The 18,002-nt window shown below is 41.9% G+C and overlaps 1 protein-coding gene across 6 annotated transcripts in view; it reads right to left on the bottom strand.

Moving 5' to 3' along the window:
- The window catches only part of MAP3K15 (mitogen-activated protein kinase kinase kinase 15), an 89,371-nt gene extending 78,079 nt beyond the window's left edge, over window positions 1–11,292 (bottom strand). For 4 of the 6 annotated variants that reach the window (XM_065677337.1, XM_065677344.1, XM_065677342.1 and 1 more), the window contains exon 1: window positions 10,680–11,292. In XM_065677337.1, coding sequence (XP_065533409.1) covers window positions 10,680–11,007 — 328 coding nt within the window. In that variant the 5' untranslated portion in view covers window positions 11,008–11,292. The remainder of the gene's footprint in view (window positions 1–10,679) is intronic. The other 2 variants (XM_065677335.1, XM_065677336.1) reach the window with 1 other exon arrangement.
- Between the last annotated feature and the right edge of the window lie 6,710 nt (window positions 11,293–18,002).

The raw sequence follows: 18,002 nt of genomic DNA, 5'->3' as shown, positions 1-18,002 counted from the left end.
AACTGCTGTGAGTGAAAGGCAGCAACAGGAGTGTTAATGCAGCTAGACTCACCTGAATGAAATTACTACAGGCAGACATTTTTCTACATTAGATAAAACCTACACCATTTAGAATCATAGAATCATAGAATAGTTAGGGTTGGAAAGGACCTTAAGATCATCTAGTTCCAACCCCCCTGCCATGGGCAGGGACACCTCACACTAAACCATCCCACTCAAGGCTTCATCCAGCCTGGCCTTGAACACTGCCAGGGATGGAGCACTCACAACCTCCCTGGGCAACCGATTCCTGATTTCTGGGATTGCTGAGGCAAAGACAATTGGTTCAATACAATTTCTTCTGGCTGAGCTAGCTACTAAATATTTGAAACAACTTTAAAGGGGGAGAGGAGATGGGATAGCAATGAAGTAACAAGTAAGTCACTATCCCAGCAGTAAACAAAGTCTGGGGAGAGACAGGGAAAAGAAATAAAGTAACAAATAAGTCACTATCCCAATTCTAAGCAAAGTACCCCCCATTATTTCCCCCACAGTTTCATGAATCTACAACTGGTAGACAGGCCTGAAGGCAATGGGGTACGACAATTTGTGAAAAGCACTGCTGACACCAGTAGAAAACTGAAGAATTTTAGGAAAAGCTCATTATCATGCTCATTTACATGGGAATTTGCTTGTTTTCTGAAACTAATGCGCTTTGGGCTTAGACTTCAAAAGCTTTAAATATCATGTGAACAATATTTTTCAAATTGTTGAGAAGCCAGTGACCATCAGTGGTTGAGCTACACTTCTGTGCGGACAACATGTCTTCCTAAACAGGAGAATCAAAAACATAAACAGCAGAGAGTCTAGACGTTTCTTTCCACAATTTGATTCAAAATGAAACAAAGAAATATTATACTGAGTGAAACAAGGTTAAAAAGCACCTGGAGATGGTTGTATTCACAACTACCCTTTGTTTCTTTCTCTAAAGAGATACTGAAGAATTTTTAAACATAATTTAAGCATAGAACCAGTATATACTACTGTAGGCACAACTGTATGTGCACAAATTCAGTTATGATAAACTAGAGCACTTCCTTTAATATTGGATTTTGCTATACTATCCCAGATCAGTAGTCTTTAAGTGTCATTACTGTTTTGGATTTGCATCTGTCATCAGAGTCCACTTCAGTCAATGAAAGTCCATGCTTACCAAGGCTGAGATCTTGACAGACTTATACCAAAGTTTAAATGCTCAGAGAATATCTGAAAAGTTTCAGTTCTACCACCTCGAACACCACAGCAGAATCATTTACCCTGTCAGGCAGAATATTATGAAAGATAAAAAACCAGAAAGCAAGCACAGTTTATTATGACAAAGTGATCAGAATAAGCGTCAGAATTCATGTCCCAGCTTTGGGTCCCTCCTTGCAGACTACAGCGATGCTGCTTCTGCTCCTGGCGTGCCTCTATAGCAACACCAGCCTCCCAGGGAAAGGTGAAGGTAATTGTAGCACTCCTGAGAGAAAGATGACAGGCTTGGTGAAATCATGCTGTGGGACATGCTTGACCCATCAGCTGCCAGCTGAATCACCCTGACCTCAGCAGAGACCAACACTATGCTCTTTGCTGCAAGCCTGTGCCAGGGAGCAGGATAAAGCAACAGCTGCACTCCCTGCTCTTGGCTCATCCTCAGGCACACACATTGCTTTTCAAAGGTAGTCTGAGGCTAAAGCCATTCACATCCATGCCGAAGCTGCAAGGAAAACAGAGCCTACCACATTCACAAATTTCACTTGCAAGTGGCAAACCGTGCTGAGGTCCTCCTAAGAAAGATCTTACACCTACCTTGACTGCTTAAATTCAGCCACACAACATCACTGTAGTGTGACAAGAGGCAGCAGCTAGGCCAAGCAAACTGACAAGGGGCTGCTCCTCCATGTCAGTGGAAGCAGCAATATGCCCCCAAGTATCAATTGAACACACATTTGCAGCCAGTGAGTTTGAACTTGAGGCCATCTTATATGCAGAATACAGAGGATGCCAAGAAGTCTGGAGTTCTCACCTGAGTTCTGCAACAACTCCTTGCACATCAGAAGAGCTTTACTCAAGCTTCTATGTCTGCAAACCAGGAACATTAGCTACTTTTTAAATAGGCAGTACACAAACAATTTTTTAACTTGCAAGTGTAATTTGATGATTAAAAAAGCAATGTATGATTACACTGATATAAGCAGAACATCACTGCAGAATATACATTAAGGTACAGCCTGCCTATCATCATTATGGGAGGATGGAAATGAAAGCAATGTAATTAACCCACATGAGCAATATTTCTTCTCTTTTTTTTTTTTTTTTAACTTAATTTTGTGACATCAGGTGTTACAGAACCAATTCTTAAACCTAAGAAGAATATGCTACACACGGCACAGCAAGACTGAACAAGCATGCAATCAGTGCAAAGCAGATGAGCAGCCAGGAACCAGGCTCCCACACCAGCAGCCTCAAGTGCTCACCCTGCTTGACTCAAGCCTGTCAGCCTCATTTATAGCTCTCTTCAGGAGCATCGTGATGTCACTGAGAGTCAGCTTGAAATGCAGCAAGGCAAAACCAGAGATCTGCTTGCCAACATCTCATGGTCAAATGGCACAGCAGCTGCTTACAGAGTGACTTAGGAGCTACATTGAAAATATGTTTCTATGTCATTCTTTAACAAAACAAAAAAGGGTTCTCTAGAATTCGCTGACTGGTATGCATAGACAGCATAGTTTCCACCCTCACCCCCCATCAGTAGTCAGAATAATAATCACTTTTTTGAAGAATTCCAGAAGATGTTGCAGAAATGTTTCATTTCCCCCAAAACATGTAAGCAATATTTAAATATTTAATTTAAAATATATAAAAAAAAATCAAACTTAACTGCAGTGTTTTTAAGGGCCATATGCATGACAGTAATTGACCTTCAGATCAAAAGTAGCTCAAGATAGATGCAGTCGTTCATCTCTTCAGAATAACCCTAAATGTTCAACTTTTCTAAAAAATTTGTAATGGCTGTAATAGGTGTAAAAGCTTCTAAATCATAGAATAGAATCATAGAATAGTTAGGGTTGCAAAGGACCTCAAGATCACCTAGTTACAAACCCCCTGCCATGGGCAGGGACACCTCACACTAAACCATCCCACCCAAGGCTTCATCCAGCCTGACCTTGAACACTACCAGGGATGGAGCATTCACAACCTCCCTGGGCAACTGATTCCAGTGCCTCACCACCCTAACAGGAAAGAATTTCCTCCTTATATCCAATCTAAACTTTCCCTGTTTAAGTTTTAACCCGTTACCCCTTGTCCTGTCACTACAGTCCCTGATGAAGAGTCCCTCCCCAGCATCCCTATAGGCCCCCTTCAGGTACTGGAAGGCTGCTATGAGGTCTCCACGCAGCCTTCTCTTCTCCAGGCTGAACAGCCCCAACTTCCTCAGCCTCAATAAGACTTTTAATCATACAGTGGAAAATAATACTCAGAGTAATTTAAAACAAAACAGAAACACAATTTGTAGTCTAATCAGGAAGAAGATTCCTTCTTAGCTGATCCAATACCTAGAAATCATCTGATGTGCTGCCAGGTATACACAAGCCCCAGTGACACAGAGTCCAGTCAGATTCTGGGAAGCCTTCTCAGATTAATTTTAAGTTCAGGAAGAAAGAAAGACAAGTAGAGAAAATGGACAGATGTAGGTTAGGTTTTGGTTGCATTATTGATTTTTCTTCATGCAGAGGAAAGAACAGGGAAAGAAACCTGCATTCTTTTTTCTTCATCCAAAAGTCATGGCACAGAAATGAATCACTTTGCATAGACAGTGCATGCACATGTACATAACCTCACCTTGGAACAATGAAAGAAGTCCAAATTTGCTTTCTTAGCACCAGATTTTGAGAGATGCAAACAACTTCATTTAAAGTTTCATTAAAAGGTAGGACACGGGGGTCTGGATTTTCAGTATCTCTATCCATATGACCCATCACAGATGGAGAAAGGTTTTACTTCCAAAAGGGGAAATAAAAAACCAGGATCTCTTTCCATTAGAGAATCAAGGTATATTTCTTCTGCTTGCTTTTAACATCTTCATAATTCTGTGAATACAGCTCTGATCCTGCATTTGGCCCATGGCAATATACCAAAGGAAAGTTAATGAATTCCACCTAACCTATTTATGGTTATTTATTTACATAACCAATGCATGGTTATTTATTTGCATGCTTTAAGCTTTTTCAACTGACATGAAAGGAGCTATTTCATAGAATACATGCAAGCTTAACCAAAGTGAAGCCTTCCAGGTTACACACAGAAAAAGCAACATGGTTGATACAAAGGCATTTTATGGAGGTGACAGGCAGAAAGTAATGCTCCCTACTGTTGAGTAAAACATGCAAATCTCTGAACTCAAACATTTCTGCAAGAAGATTTCATGCTAGAAATTGACCCCAACTAATATCATTAAATCAAAATATACCTCTTGAATGTATTGCATTTGTCACAGCAGCTGAGATATATCATGACAGAGTAACATAGAGACTTGATGGATTGCATCAGGCATCTTACTGTCATTTAAAACTCACCTCAAACACTGGATAGAAAAGAATTACAACACTGGTATATTACAATGTCTTGTTATCAGAACATTTAGTTCAACGGCACAATGCAGAGCTTTGCTGGAGACACCTGCAGCTACTCTAGATGTGCAGTACTACACAGAGATAAAAGCCCTGTGGTTGTATTAAAGCAGCACAATATCCAATTTAGCCAGACCTAGCCTTTCAATCACCACCTTCCCATTCTGAAAGTGATTGGTCTACTTATCTTCACATTTCTGTACTCTGTGGTATATACATCTCCCAAGATTCAAAGCAAACACACTCCCAGCTGCTGAGCCAGTTGCAGGGGAAAGAAAGGAAAGAAAAAATGTAAATATTCAAAAAAAAATAAAAGCAACCCCTGCTTGCTCAGGGAAGCATCAGAGAGCTGACCCTTAACCCCTTTCCCACTGTTCACTGACACACCCAGGGGCAAAGATAAATTGCAGCAGGAAGGTTTGCCCAAGTTTATTCAAGAAGTTATTGCCTTTAGCTGTCATCTTCACCTTCCTGGCAGAGATTACAATCCCTGCAGCAGAAGGCAAGACAAGCATGTGCCTCCAGCTCAGCTACACTAGTTACCATGCCATATATTATCTTACACTAGTGACAAATGGTTACTGTACCCTGACATACTAGCTTTTGGGCTGAAGAAGTTGAAGCATCCCTGTCAGTTCTGACGTGGGAGTACTGGCCTTCAGAGGGAAGAGGGCCTCAGGGCAGGCAGCTGGATATAAGCAAGGATGATTCCTTCAATGGCTGACAGAGCCTGAAAATTAGAATCCAGAACATACATTTCCTCCTTCCCCTTTTGTGGTGTAACATGAAGAAAAAAGATTTTCAGGGACTAGAAATTAGCATTAAGAGAGGTTCAACTATGGCACAGAAGTAAGCAGGACCCGTGTTTCAGACTCTGTCTGGGCCCCCTCCCAAGTCTGACTCTGCATGAAGATGGGAGACAGGCATCACAAAATGCATTTTGAGGCTGCCTCATTCTGCAGGATTTTAGTTGGATAACTTCGTATGTAGCAAAAAAAAACAGAAACAGACTTCAAAATATTCCACTGTACTCACAAATGACCCGACATAGTTCCCTGGACTGTCAGAGGAATACTTGTTTTTCCTCCGGCAAACTTTTAGCTTTATTCCTCAGTACTTCAATCTCTCTCTAGCTTGTGTTTCTTTCAGTCAACTTGCATCCTGCGATGCAGTCACTGCGACTTCAGTGACTGCAGTCATTTCTTAATGCTTGTGGTCAAGTGGTCAAATGGTCAAAGAAGTATTCCAAGCCTCAGGATAGATTACTGTACATCCCTCACGAGGTAAAAGAACAATCAGCTACAGAAACACAACTGCATAGAATCAAAATGGGACCATCCAAAACTCTTACGACTGTAGAGGCCAGTCCTCCACTTAACACTGTAGCCAGATACTGTGGCACTTGAGGCAATATGCCTTGATAAAGTTTCAAGTAGACAAGTAAAAGCTACATCCCTTTCTATCTAGTATCACCCTTCCATAGGTACAGGTCAGACATTTAACTGGATATTTGTTTGCTTTCTTTGTACATTTAGAACTGAAGTATCTTTTGCAGCTGTGGTAAGAGCACAAAGAGGCTGAATCCTTCTACCTGTAACATGACTAACCAAGCCACCCTCACCTTTTCACTATGCCTCTTAAGCTGTTTATGAATGCCTGTAGCTTGATTTTCTGCATGGGATAATTACAAAGAATTTGAAAAATCCTCAGCCTGTAGGCTCACTTTTCCTGTGTAAAATTGGTTTTATTGTGTGCAAAAAAGCTTCACACTAATGCATATCTGTGGCTTTCAGTCTAAAAACATTGCCTCTTCCTCTGCCCAGAGATAGTGTATGCAAGCATCCTTGTTGCTCCTCTGTTGGGTAGATACCATCATCTACTTCTGCATAACATAAATCACTTTGCTGACAACTTCTAGCACTGACTGAGCAGACACACCTCATATTTCTGTTATCAAGCTCTTACTACACAATTTGCTGTAAGTTTGCCCTCCGAGGTTGTCCTGGGTTCAGCAGTAGCAGTAATTCTTCTCCTTCTTAGTGGCTGGTGCAACTCTGTGTTTTTGATTTTTGGCCTGGGAACGGTGCTGATAACACCGATGATTTTAGTTGCTGCTCAAATGTTTGGTTTGGCCAAGGACTTTCTGAGCCTCATGCTCTGCCAGGGAGGAGGGGAGGCTGAGAGGAAGCAGAGACAGGACACCTGACCCAAACTGACCAAAGAGGTATTCCATACCACAGCACGTCATGCCCAGGATGTAATGGGGAGTTACCTGGAAGGGCTAGAGACTGCAGGGTTGGAGGAGGTATCGGTCGGTGCTCTGCTGGGGGGCGTGGGGCGAGTTATTGGTCGGCTGGTGTTGAGGTGTTGTATTCTTTCCTCTTGTTATTTCCTTTATCATTATTATCACTGGTGGTAGCAGCAGTGGTTTCTGTTACACCTTAGTTACTAAACTGTTCTTATCTCAACCCTTGGGAGTTGCATTCTTTTCGATTCTCCTCTCCGTCCCTCCAGGAGTAGAGGGTGGGAAAGAAGCTGGGGGAGTGAGTGGACAGGCTGTGTGGATCGGTTTAAACCACGACAGAGGTGTTGTAGTTCCCCTTTAGCAAGGGTTCTTAGAAAGTTCAGTGATTTCTTAAGATCATTTTGTATTTCCTGCTGGTCTGCAATAAACAGGTAAAAGCATAAGTCACACCTCTATTCATGATAAGATTTCAAATTATGGGGAGTGAGTAATGAGTACACTCAAGGAGAAAAGAGGTAACATACTCTTATTATGGAATATGGATGTTTCTGCAGCACTCTGGTTTACAGAAAAATCATCTACTAGAAAATTGACTGTAGAAATGAAAGAGGTTCTTGCTGATCTTTTGCTTTGCACTCTGTCCTTAAAGTTTGTTGGTGTTGTCATCAAAGATACCAATTCCAAGAACCACTGTATTATAGATTCATATTAAATAAGAGAGATAAACTTACTTGAGGTGCGGAGGCATCTTATGACTCTAAGTAAATGGGCTACAATTTCAGGCAGACTGGGGAAAGCGGGTAATAGATAGCACTTTTAACAAAGACCCTTGTCTGTAGTTGCTATGCACAATGAGATGGACCTCACTGCTCAGTCTTTAAGAGTTAGGACATGGTTGAGGTTCCAACTAACAAACTAAGAAATGGCTATGGGCAAGAATTCCCACTCTCCTGAGAAAAAGGAATTGCTTCTCAAAGTTCTGCCCATGGTGTACAGAAAGTAAATATACATTATAATAGATATCTTCAGCATGGAAAACATCTGCTCAGTATCTTACATGGGAAGTGATAATACTTTTTCAGATTGTTTTTCTTTTAAAGTAAACACATAGTAATTTCCTAACACAAAGTTCATCGTGAGCCATGGGACTGCCCATATTAAAACTCATTCTTAATGTTCTTCATTAAGAACAAAATACATGCCAACAGTCCCAATCAAACTTATGTTCTGGAAAAAATAATAATATGGTAACTGTATCTATAAGATATAGAAATTAAAAAGGACTGATTTTTCAAAGATTAAAGAAATTGCAGGATAACAGATAAAGAAAGTTGTATGTAAATGAATAATTATCATGTTCAGAATTTTTGGATAGTAGCTTGATATGTATTCAAAACATCAAGCAGGAAGAGTCCACCAATAAACAACACAGAGCAAGAATATAAAGGGAATATAAAGATAAAAGTGAAATGAATACTTTTTGTCCCTTTGCAGAATGAAGCAAGAAGATGCAAATACTCCATACAACACTGCTAAAGGATTTTTCCCCATCTTTGTCATGTAGCGGGAGGAAATAAAGCAGCAAGTACTAAGATAAAGACACTTCAGGTCAGTGTACCAGCATAATTTTGCAAGTTTAAATTTTAGAAGTTTAAAGGTTCTGACTGAGTATTTCTCTGAACAACAGTGTTAGATACACCTTAGAAACTGGGAAAACTCAATGGGACAAATGCTAGTACAACCTGACTACTTTTAAGAGAGATAAAAGGGAACTACAGATATTCAGTTGAATAGGAGACAGTAACTCAGCAATACAAGAACAAAAAAGCTAGTTAAACTGTTGATGCTAGAAGAGCTACTTATTAAAATACTAAAACAACATAAGAGCAAAATAAATACTCTATTAAAACTATTGTTTATACTTAACAGCTTTTGTATTACTAAGGATGTTTGCATTTTCAGGGTATCATTGCAACTAATGCAAATATAATTGAGTTTCTCTTAATACAAATAACTTGTCATTAAAGGATGTTTTGCCCAAAGGCTTTGCCGAATAAAGGCATACATTACACCAATTAAAAAATTGCTTCCCCACTGATCTCAAAATGTTGTTACTGAAAAGAAACACACAAAAAACTTATTTTGAACAGTCTCCTTTGGAACAGTTCCTGGTTCAGGACTATTAAATTAGTTCAGGACTATTCAATTAGTCTTTAATGGGCAGTGAAAATGATATAAAGTATTAGCTGACTAAACCTGGACATAAGAGTGTAGCGTGAGTACCAAGTAACAGGGGACTTTACTATTACAAAGTGATATTAATCACTGATAAAATTACCTTGGTCCTACAAGATGACATGAATGTCAAAGTCTACAAGGGTGGGCCATATTCCCACCCACTTCAGAATGCAGCAACGTGAGAAAAAATTTTACGTAACTGTCTCAAGCTCTCAATACAATACGGAGCAGGTGTGTGCATAATACATTAATAGGGCTATTAGTAGAAACAAAGAAATAATTATGCATTGATGAGTATAATATCGTGCTTACCCTCAGAAGGGCTACAAAAATACTGGCAACACACAAAGAAATTTCATGGTTGTGTACTAAGACACACAACGAAAATATTTATTACACACTTGTCAGCCTTGCTAGCAGACATAAAATAAAATCCCTTACCGGGAAGTTAAACAACAACCAAGGATGTAATGTTCCTCAATATTTGGGTAATTTATCAGAGGATGAAAAGGACTCATCATCATATGAGAATTTAAAATAAGATTTAAGTTGTAAGAAGTGTTCTTTAACACTTCTCATGAGAAAAAAAAGTTTCCTCTTGTGAAAATGGGTATCAACAGGGACTTAACTTTGGACTTTCCCTTTTTGGAGTCTGTGAATCCCCCACTTTCCCAATGCCTGCTCATGCAGTTACGAGAAAAAGTATGTCTGCATGTCTGAAACAAGTCCACATACTCACCTTGATTAGTTTTAATAATACCTATTGAGTCAGGGGCTTCCTCTGCTTGCTCAAAAAGCTCACAATTACCTGCCACAGTGCCCGGCCAGCCAAATGGGTTTTGATGAGTAAGGACAACAGCTTTCTTTTGAACTATCAGACACCCATCACCAGCTGAAGCCTGGACATGGTGGGCAATACTCAGAAGGCTTCTTCATCAGGGCATGCTTCTAGACTTCCTTGTCCAGAACAATGTTGGATCCCTCTGATGCTGTCTGCATGCAAGTCAATTTCACTGTCCGGGGCTTGAGTTAGAGCAGTGAACATGGACCATCTGGCCAACCCAGATCAGAGACTTCTGGCTGGCCTGTCTTCATGCTCTGTCTCACTCCTAACCAGCTGTAAGAGGGCTCTTAGCAAAACATACTAGCAAGAGCTTTGATACTCCTGGTCTCAGCTGGTACTGCAGTCCTGCCAAAGTCCTGTTGAGGCATCACGAGGTGGTGACTGAAAGAGCTGGTGTAAGGGCCAGATTTTTGTCCTTACACCTTCTCCTACTCCATGTGCAGGACACTCCTGAAGACTGAGCTCTTGCACCTATTACCTGAGGTTCCCCTCGCAGCCATTCTCCCGTCGCCATACCCCGTCTCATCTCAAGACCCCCACCACAGTCTCACATTTGCCCCGCTGCCCCTCTTCCCTGAGCAGTCCGGCGCCTCCTTTACCGGCCCTTCCCCACCTCGGATCTCACACAGCCGGGGAACGTGGCACCCGGCAAGGCCGAGCCCGAGCCCCCGCCCGCGGCCCCGCCTCAGCCCAGCCTGCTCACCCGCGTCGTAGAAGGCGTCCAGCACCGCAGTCTCCCCGAAGTCCAGCTCCCCGAAGTTGACCGTGCTGAGCTGAGCCCCCTCGGCCTCGCAGGCCCGCAGCAGGCACTGCCGCGCACCGGCCTCGGGGCTCCGCGCACCGGCGCCCACCTTGGGAGGGTCGTTCAGCACGTACACGGCCCGCAGGCAGCGCGACCTCGCGGCTGCAGCGCTAACCTCCGCCGCCTCCCCTCCTGCGGCCACCTCGGCCGGGCCGGCGACCGGTAGCTCCGGCTCCGCGCAGGGGTGCGCCGGCTCCGCGGCAGCGCTGCCGCCCGCGGGGCTCTCCATGGCGGCGTCGAGGACTGAGGGTAGCCGGTGGCTGCCGGCAGGTGCTCTCAGGCTGGGCCGCACCCCATCGCCAGCACTTGGGCGAACTCCGGCAGCGCGGGGCGAAGCGGCTCTTCCCTCCCGGCGGCTCTTCCAACCCTGCCGTGCCTTCCCGGGACAAGCGCCCCGTTTCCCTCCGCCACCAAAGCGGTACTGAGAGGGAGGAAAGAGGCACCACCGTCGGGGCGATCGCTGCTGGTTTATTACTTCCCTTCCCCGCCCCTCGCCGTGCAAACTGTACCCTTCGTGCACCGCCCGCTACTCCGCTGTTACTGCCGTGGCTGTTACTATTTTACAGGGAGGCACCGTGCGCCCCGCTCGGGTTCCTCTGAGGGTGACAGGGTTAGGTCAAGGCCAGCGGGCTGCCGTGTTTAACCGGCTCCTCTCATAACCCGGGGGTCTGTCCCCTGCTGGCATCTTAGAGCCGCCCTGCTTCTTAAGAAGCAAAGGCAAACTGCTACCGCTTTTTCCTCCCTCAACTCACCGTGTCAGAGCTTTTCCACAGACAAACTACACCAAAAGTCTGGATAACGCTTCATCGTTAAACTCATTCTCTTTTCTTTAAAATGTCTTGTGACCATGGCAAAAACAGCTCGTAGAAACTCTGTAGCAAGTTCTGGCTTCTTTCCAAGAGCAAAATCAACTTTGAGCATCTGGTTTCCTAAGCTCATCATCTTATCAACTGAGCAGATGACAGCAGCCCCGGCTTTGGCACTGCTGTGGAGGGAGCTGCTGGTTCACCCAGCGAGAAAAATTGAAAGGCGGTGTGTGGGTAACTTCATACCACTGCCTTGTGCCCCAGCAGTCAAGAGGACACCCCCACACCCTATAGAGACCACGACATATTGGTGATCAAAGGAACAGTGGAAAACTGCAGTCCTCAAGAAAAAAATCGTATTTGAAATAGTAAATCTGTCTGGAAAGCTTTTCCATCTAATTTCCACGCACTGTCACAGAAGAGGGTTTAAACAAACAGCATCTTCTGTTTTGTTTTGGTTTTGACAAAAGCACTAGTACATGAGACTTTGGGGGAAAGATACCATGGCCACCATGAGAATGAGATTCCACATGGAGAATGAGATTCCACTCATTCCTAGCAGCTTTCCTTTTCAGGCAAGAGTAAAACTTTCTATACGACTATGCCATTATCTAAATTTGCACCTGGAAGATACTCTGTGTGGACACTGAAGCCTTTGACCAACAAAAGGCACTAGCATGTATGTTTATGATACTCCCTAATACAAATCCTACTTTGTCTTTTTTGCATAATAAGAAAGTTTGGTTGAACAGCTGGTATTAAAACTTGAAATGAGAAATACAGTAGTGGCAAAGTGACAGGATTATTTGCACAGGAAAGGGCTTATCTTATTCCAGAACATTCTTGGGCTTTCAGCAACCAACATGCAGAAAACAAATTGCAATTTAATGGGTTCAGAACAACCGATGCATGGTGTGGTGCTTTCTGTAATCATGAAAATTGTTGAAGTGTCAATTTAGAACAAATACGTAGGCTGGAATTGCTTACTGGGATGCCACTGAGACATAACAAATAAGCCTTTTCTGTCTTCTGGGGATTATAAAAATGTAGTTTGCTGTAGGTCTTAGACATGTCTTTGGGGTTCACTTTAGAGTTAGTAACATTCGGTACCCATTTTAAACTGCTTGCTGAGTGGTCTGACTCTTGGTCTTAAAACAGAGTGATGGTCTATCTTAGTAGATACTTCATGCAAATATAATGAAGAAAAGGACATTTTCCCCTTTTCTTAATTATATTCACTCCTCGCTATTCCTTAACTCTTTCCTAACAAGCTGTCATGTTCTGAATATCCATTTTCAGTAATTTCACCTGTTGTAATTTGCTCAGTTTGCTGGCTTTGTTCTTTTGTGGGGTTTTTTCTCTGTGTGTGTTTTTGGTTTAGTTTTTTTTTTTGGGGGGTGGTTGTTGTTTGTTTTTGTTTTTTTTTTGTAGGCTAGAAACAGGAAGCATTTTTTAAAACAGAAGCTTCAGTTTACATACTGCAATGAAGTCCATAAACTACGGCTTGGTGCTGGTATGCCTCACGTTTCCACTGAGCAACAGTATCTTCAGATCTTGCAAGTCACCTGAGTGAGAATAAAATGGGAGATGCAGGTTTTGGGATATTTGAACTGTTTCTGTGCAAACCAAGAAAAGATTAAGTCTAGAAGAAAAAAGGTAAGTCATGCAATACTCTTTCCTTTTTTGGAAATGCGGTCCAGTAATGAGGTAATAGAAAGACCCACTCTGCCCCCAGAGTTGCCTATTCAAAAGTCCAGTCCAGAACTGAACATTCAGCTCTCATATACCTTTCCAAGACATTTTGCCTTTGCACAGAGCTCAGCCCAACAAAACCAAGCTTTAATCTGAGAAGTCAACATTTGCTCTAATACACTAATGTAAAGATGAGGTGACAATTTTCTTAGGCAGCGCTTTGCACCTGTCAGATGCACTTAGTGCAGAATATTAATGGCCACTTAGACACCAGAAGCAATATAGCAATATGTTTGCTGCAGTTTACAAGGACAGCAAGTGCTCCAAAGAAAATAGATGTCCTTGAAACCACCCTTTGGGTTTTTTTTCTTCTCTTTAATTTTGCAAATCCCTGAGCACCAGTTGTTTCTCTAGACTTAACTGGGCTAGTGGGGAGCGAGTCCTTCCTTTTGTTTTCCCAGGGCTACAAACTTACAGTTTGAACTGGAAAGCTGAGCTGTAAATTTATATAAAGTTTGCCTCTACAGGCAGAAATACTGCCTTTCCGCCCAACACATACACAGACACAGCATACTTTCTTTTTAAACAAAAAGGCACGCTAGAACTTGTGGCACATATGTCAGGCTGCAATTTCAGTTTTCTCTAGCATTTTTGGCTATAAAGAGGGCTCATTCCATTTTCCCCAGGGTCAGGGAAATACAAGATCTCTTAGCCCAGGCATGTACTAAGTAAGCCAGAAGGCACAAGGCCCATGGGGAAACTGCAGACCCAAGCTGTTCTTTCAAAGTGCAAACCCACCCGCCCATGCCCTGTCAGTAATTCCTGAAGATCACCTGCTGGCTTGGTATCCTGGGCATCTGTCACACTTGGTGCAGAGGTTCCCAGGAGTCAGTCCACAGGCACTTGGCACTGACCAGCCTCAGACATGGGTGCATCCAAGAAGCACTTGTCAGGGTGACTGCCACCTTGCAATGGCATGGACCCAGAAAGCCTGAGCTCTGTATCCCAGATGTGAGATTTTTTTTCTGTGTTGTGAAGATCAAGCATTAGGGAAAATATTTCAAGGTAAAATTTCTTTCCTGGCAGCTACTGTACCAACCTTCCACAAGTTAATGCAATCTGTGGTGCTTAAACTATTCTGAGCAAACGCTTTTTTAATGGACTTTTTGGTATTACAGTTGCTAGGGTTCTACCCCGCTTATTTTCATTCACAGTGAGCAGGTCTCCAGGTAACAGTACAGGTACTGCTGTCATGTGGATGAGGAAGAAAATGGTTAGATTCTTTACTGAACAGGAAGATAAGGTTATTTTTTAAGCATGGATCCAAACAGAAGGTGTTCTCATTCAAGGTCATTATGTAGAAGCTCTACTGCAGTTTAAATAAAATGTTACGAATTCTCCCTAAGAAGACAACTTGATTTTGTTCAAAAGTGGGATTCGAAATATTAACTCCATACAATGGAAGCTAAGCAAGATGGATAATTCTTGAAGAAAAGCTTCATAAAGAGGCCTAAAAATGCTGCAAGCTTTAACAGTAGACTTGCAGCAAAGCACTCCTCACTTGGGTGCCTCAGAATGATGTGAAGTCAAAACACCTTGGCTACCAAATCAGCATTGGAATGACTTTCAGGGATCCCTTTTGCTTTTCTGTTTCTGGATAGCCTGAGGCCTCACAAGCTCACTTGACCTACTGACAAAGAAGGAAGGTGAAGAAAGTGACTACTGGGTCAAAGAATATAATCAGATCTATTCAGATCTACTGTTTTGCACAGGAAGCACATTGAACACATAATCTGTTTGTCACCACCCCATGCAAATGAAGTGTGCATATATACACGTCACATAGAGAGTGATATCTTGTATGAAACACAAGGCTAGTCAAAGGGTGACCTTTCTCTTCCTTTCCTCCCCACCTGCCTTGGAGAATGATAATTTTATACATATGCACTGTGTGCCCACAAGTACACAGAGCAAAACATAATCAATTTCAAAATGATTCCAAATTTCTCACCTGCTCTAATTTTCAGCACATCCGGCACTGTAATCAAAAGTTGTTGCCTTTCGATTCTGAGTGGTTATAGGACAAGTCTTTGGGAGCATGGCTAATGAAGGAGTGCAGGCTAGCAGTGAAGAAATTATGCATGTCTTCTCAGTAGCTTCCACAAAGCTAGATTTTCACTTACAGATGACTGGATGCATTTGAAATAACTAAATGCTCCCTTCCTCCCACCCCAAACAACCATCCACCAGTAAATAAAGTAGAAAAGAGACAGATAAACAAAACCCCCCAACCTTTCCTGACTTTACTGATGTAGAGAACTAATACTTTCTAAGCTGCTGATAGTCTGCATTATTTACATTATTTCTCTATCAGACAGCTATACCAGATCAATATGCAAGACACGGGCATAAGTGTTTATAAAGTCGGGTTAAAAACCTTGTTCTGATGTAAGTACCTGTGGCTCTTTGATTTTTCTCACTCAGTTCAGGAATGGAGAAGCAAACAGCTAGTTTAGAACCAGAAGTTAACTCAAGTTCTCCAATATATAATCTTTAATTGATCAGTCAAACAGAAAATCACTATCTCCAGTTTTCAACACATTTCAAATAGCTTCTAGTTTATACTTCAGATGGGAGAAAACCAAACCAGGCCCTCAACCAGGAAGACCTCCCTTAGGCTCTGAAATTTCTGTCCCCCCCCAGTAAGATGACTAATGCTAGGAAAAAAAGAGTCCTAGATTTCTTCACTTGTACAGCACCTTTACACGATGAATATTTTCTCTTTCACAATCCTAGACTTAACAGATTGCTCTTCGAGTTCAGTCTTTCTCTAATTCAGCATGTCCTAGGGGTAAGAAACACACATTCTCCTGAGGAATAAGAAACTGCTTCAAGAGGTCTGGTTTAAAATGTTTACATCGGCAAAAGAATAAATATTCTTACAGAGTTGATTAATTTACATGTTCTCAGCTTGATCAATGTATCTTTGACTTCTCTACATGTCACAGCTTAGTGCTTTCATTGCAATTCTTACATACTGTGTCAAGACAAGATTCTCGCTTCTAGCCTCTCCTGTTATTTCTCACTAAAGAAACAGTCATGATAAAGGCCACTTGAATATTCACTTTTATTCCAGTTAAGCGGGCTTGTCCTGTCTACTGATTAACCAAGCAAAATTGTGACTCTGACAGGGAACACAGTATGGTTATGCACACGTTGCACAAATAATACGAGGACTAGAATACACAGTTCATTTTTATTCACATTTAGGTGATTTTTATATTGCTGTAGATGCCAGATACAGAAGGATATATGGGTTTTAGAAGCTTAGAAGCTGTCAGTGCTGCTGAAAGGCATTTTAAATATCTGTAATCACAATAGCTTTGGTACTACCAGTTAGGACTGTGAAAAGTAAAGGAATACTGAAGAGGCAAGAATTGTTTTGACGTGACAAATAAAACCCTGACATCTGCTGTGTCAATACTCACTTTTATAATAGGTACTAATGAAGACTTTGTATATTTCAGCAAATACAGGAATTTAGTACAACTACAGTAAGAATCCTTAAACTGGACACACATCTTCTCCTTAAGGCAGTTAAGAAATTGCAAAATTTATTAAATACAAGCTTGGTATGTGAAGTAGTCTACCAATGTCCAAAACAGCCAGTGGTTGGTTTTTGGTTGGTTGGTTGTTGTTTTGTTGGGGGTTTTTTAATCAATAAGTAATTAACATTCTGTGAATTAGTCACAGGAGAAGCTGGTAACAGCTGGTAGGAGCACAGCTAAGGCACTGAGTGAGATAAAGAGCAGCATCAGCCTTTCACAAAACCCCTGGCAAGCATTTTCGTTGTGTGCATGGTGCCCTTGCCTTGTAAGCATGAGCTGATTAGCATTAGGTCTGAGTTCTCAGTCCTTCTAATGATGGTACCTGAATGTACATAATCCTTACCATGCACCAGTCTACAATTGGTCCTGCAGCTCTCCTCATTACAGTGAGACAAGTTGTGATGCCAGACACTTTGCCTTCTCTGCTTTGTCAACTTGTACTACATTTATTCTTTACTAGAACAGTGGCACATGCTCGAGGCTATTAAAGCCACTGCCAAATAACATGTCAGTCTTGTACAGTGAGAAAATTTTACAGCCAGATACAATGTCACTCAAATGCAGTCCCTCTTCAGGCATCTATCTGCCATTATGATAGGAACTGCACCAGAAAAGTTTTATAATGCTATAAGCAAGACCTTCAGCCCATCATTGTCAAATCACATTTCTGCAAAGTACTGAAGAGTTTCCTCCTATTCTTCACAGTGAAAACCAAGTTAAATAATAACTCCCTGTTCTAATCCAAGGCATCTAGTAAGCACAGAGCACTCCTATTTCATAGGAACCAGTAGATGTGTCGCTAGTAGCCTTGTAATAGAAACTTCTACCTCTTCGGGAAATCCCAAATAATAGCTTTTTGAAGAAGAGTTAACATGATGATAGCAGTAAGATTTCTGGAAGCAGTAGTAGAAAGTAATCCTTTTTATTACCTGACAGCCTTGTTCTCTCTAGAAGTTTAAATCCAGTTGGGAAACCATGAATGATTTCAGTATTGCTCTGGAGTATTCTTAGCTATTCACACAGTAACAAAGAAGTAAAACATAAGGTTATTACTTTGGCAGGTAGAACAAATGTCAGATACTCTTTCTTACATCCCAAAATGAGAAGATGAAAAAGCT

This window comes from Lathamus discolor, chromosome 4 (assembly GCF_037157495.1).
Source record: "Lathamus discolor isolate bLatDis1 chromosome 4, bLatDis1.hap1, whole genome shotgun sequence".
NCBI lineage: Eukaryota > Metazoa > Chordata > Aves > Psittaciformes > Psittacidae > Lathamus > Lathamus discolor.
The sequence above is the reverse complement of the archived record's forward strand: the minus strand, read 5'-3'. Positions and strand labels throughout refer to the sequence as shown.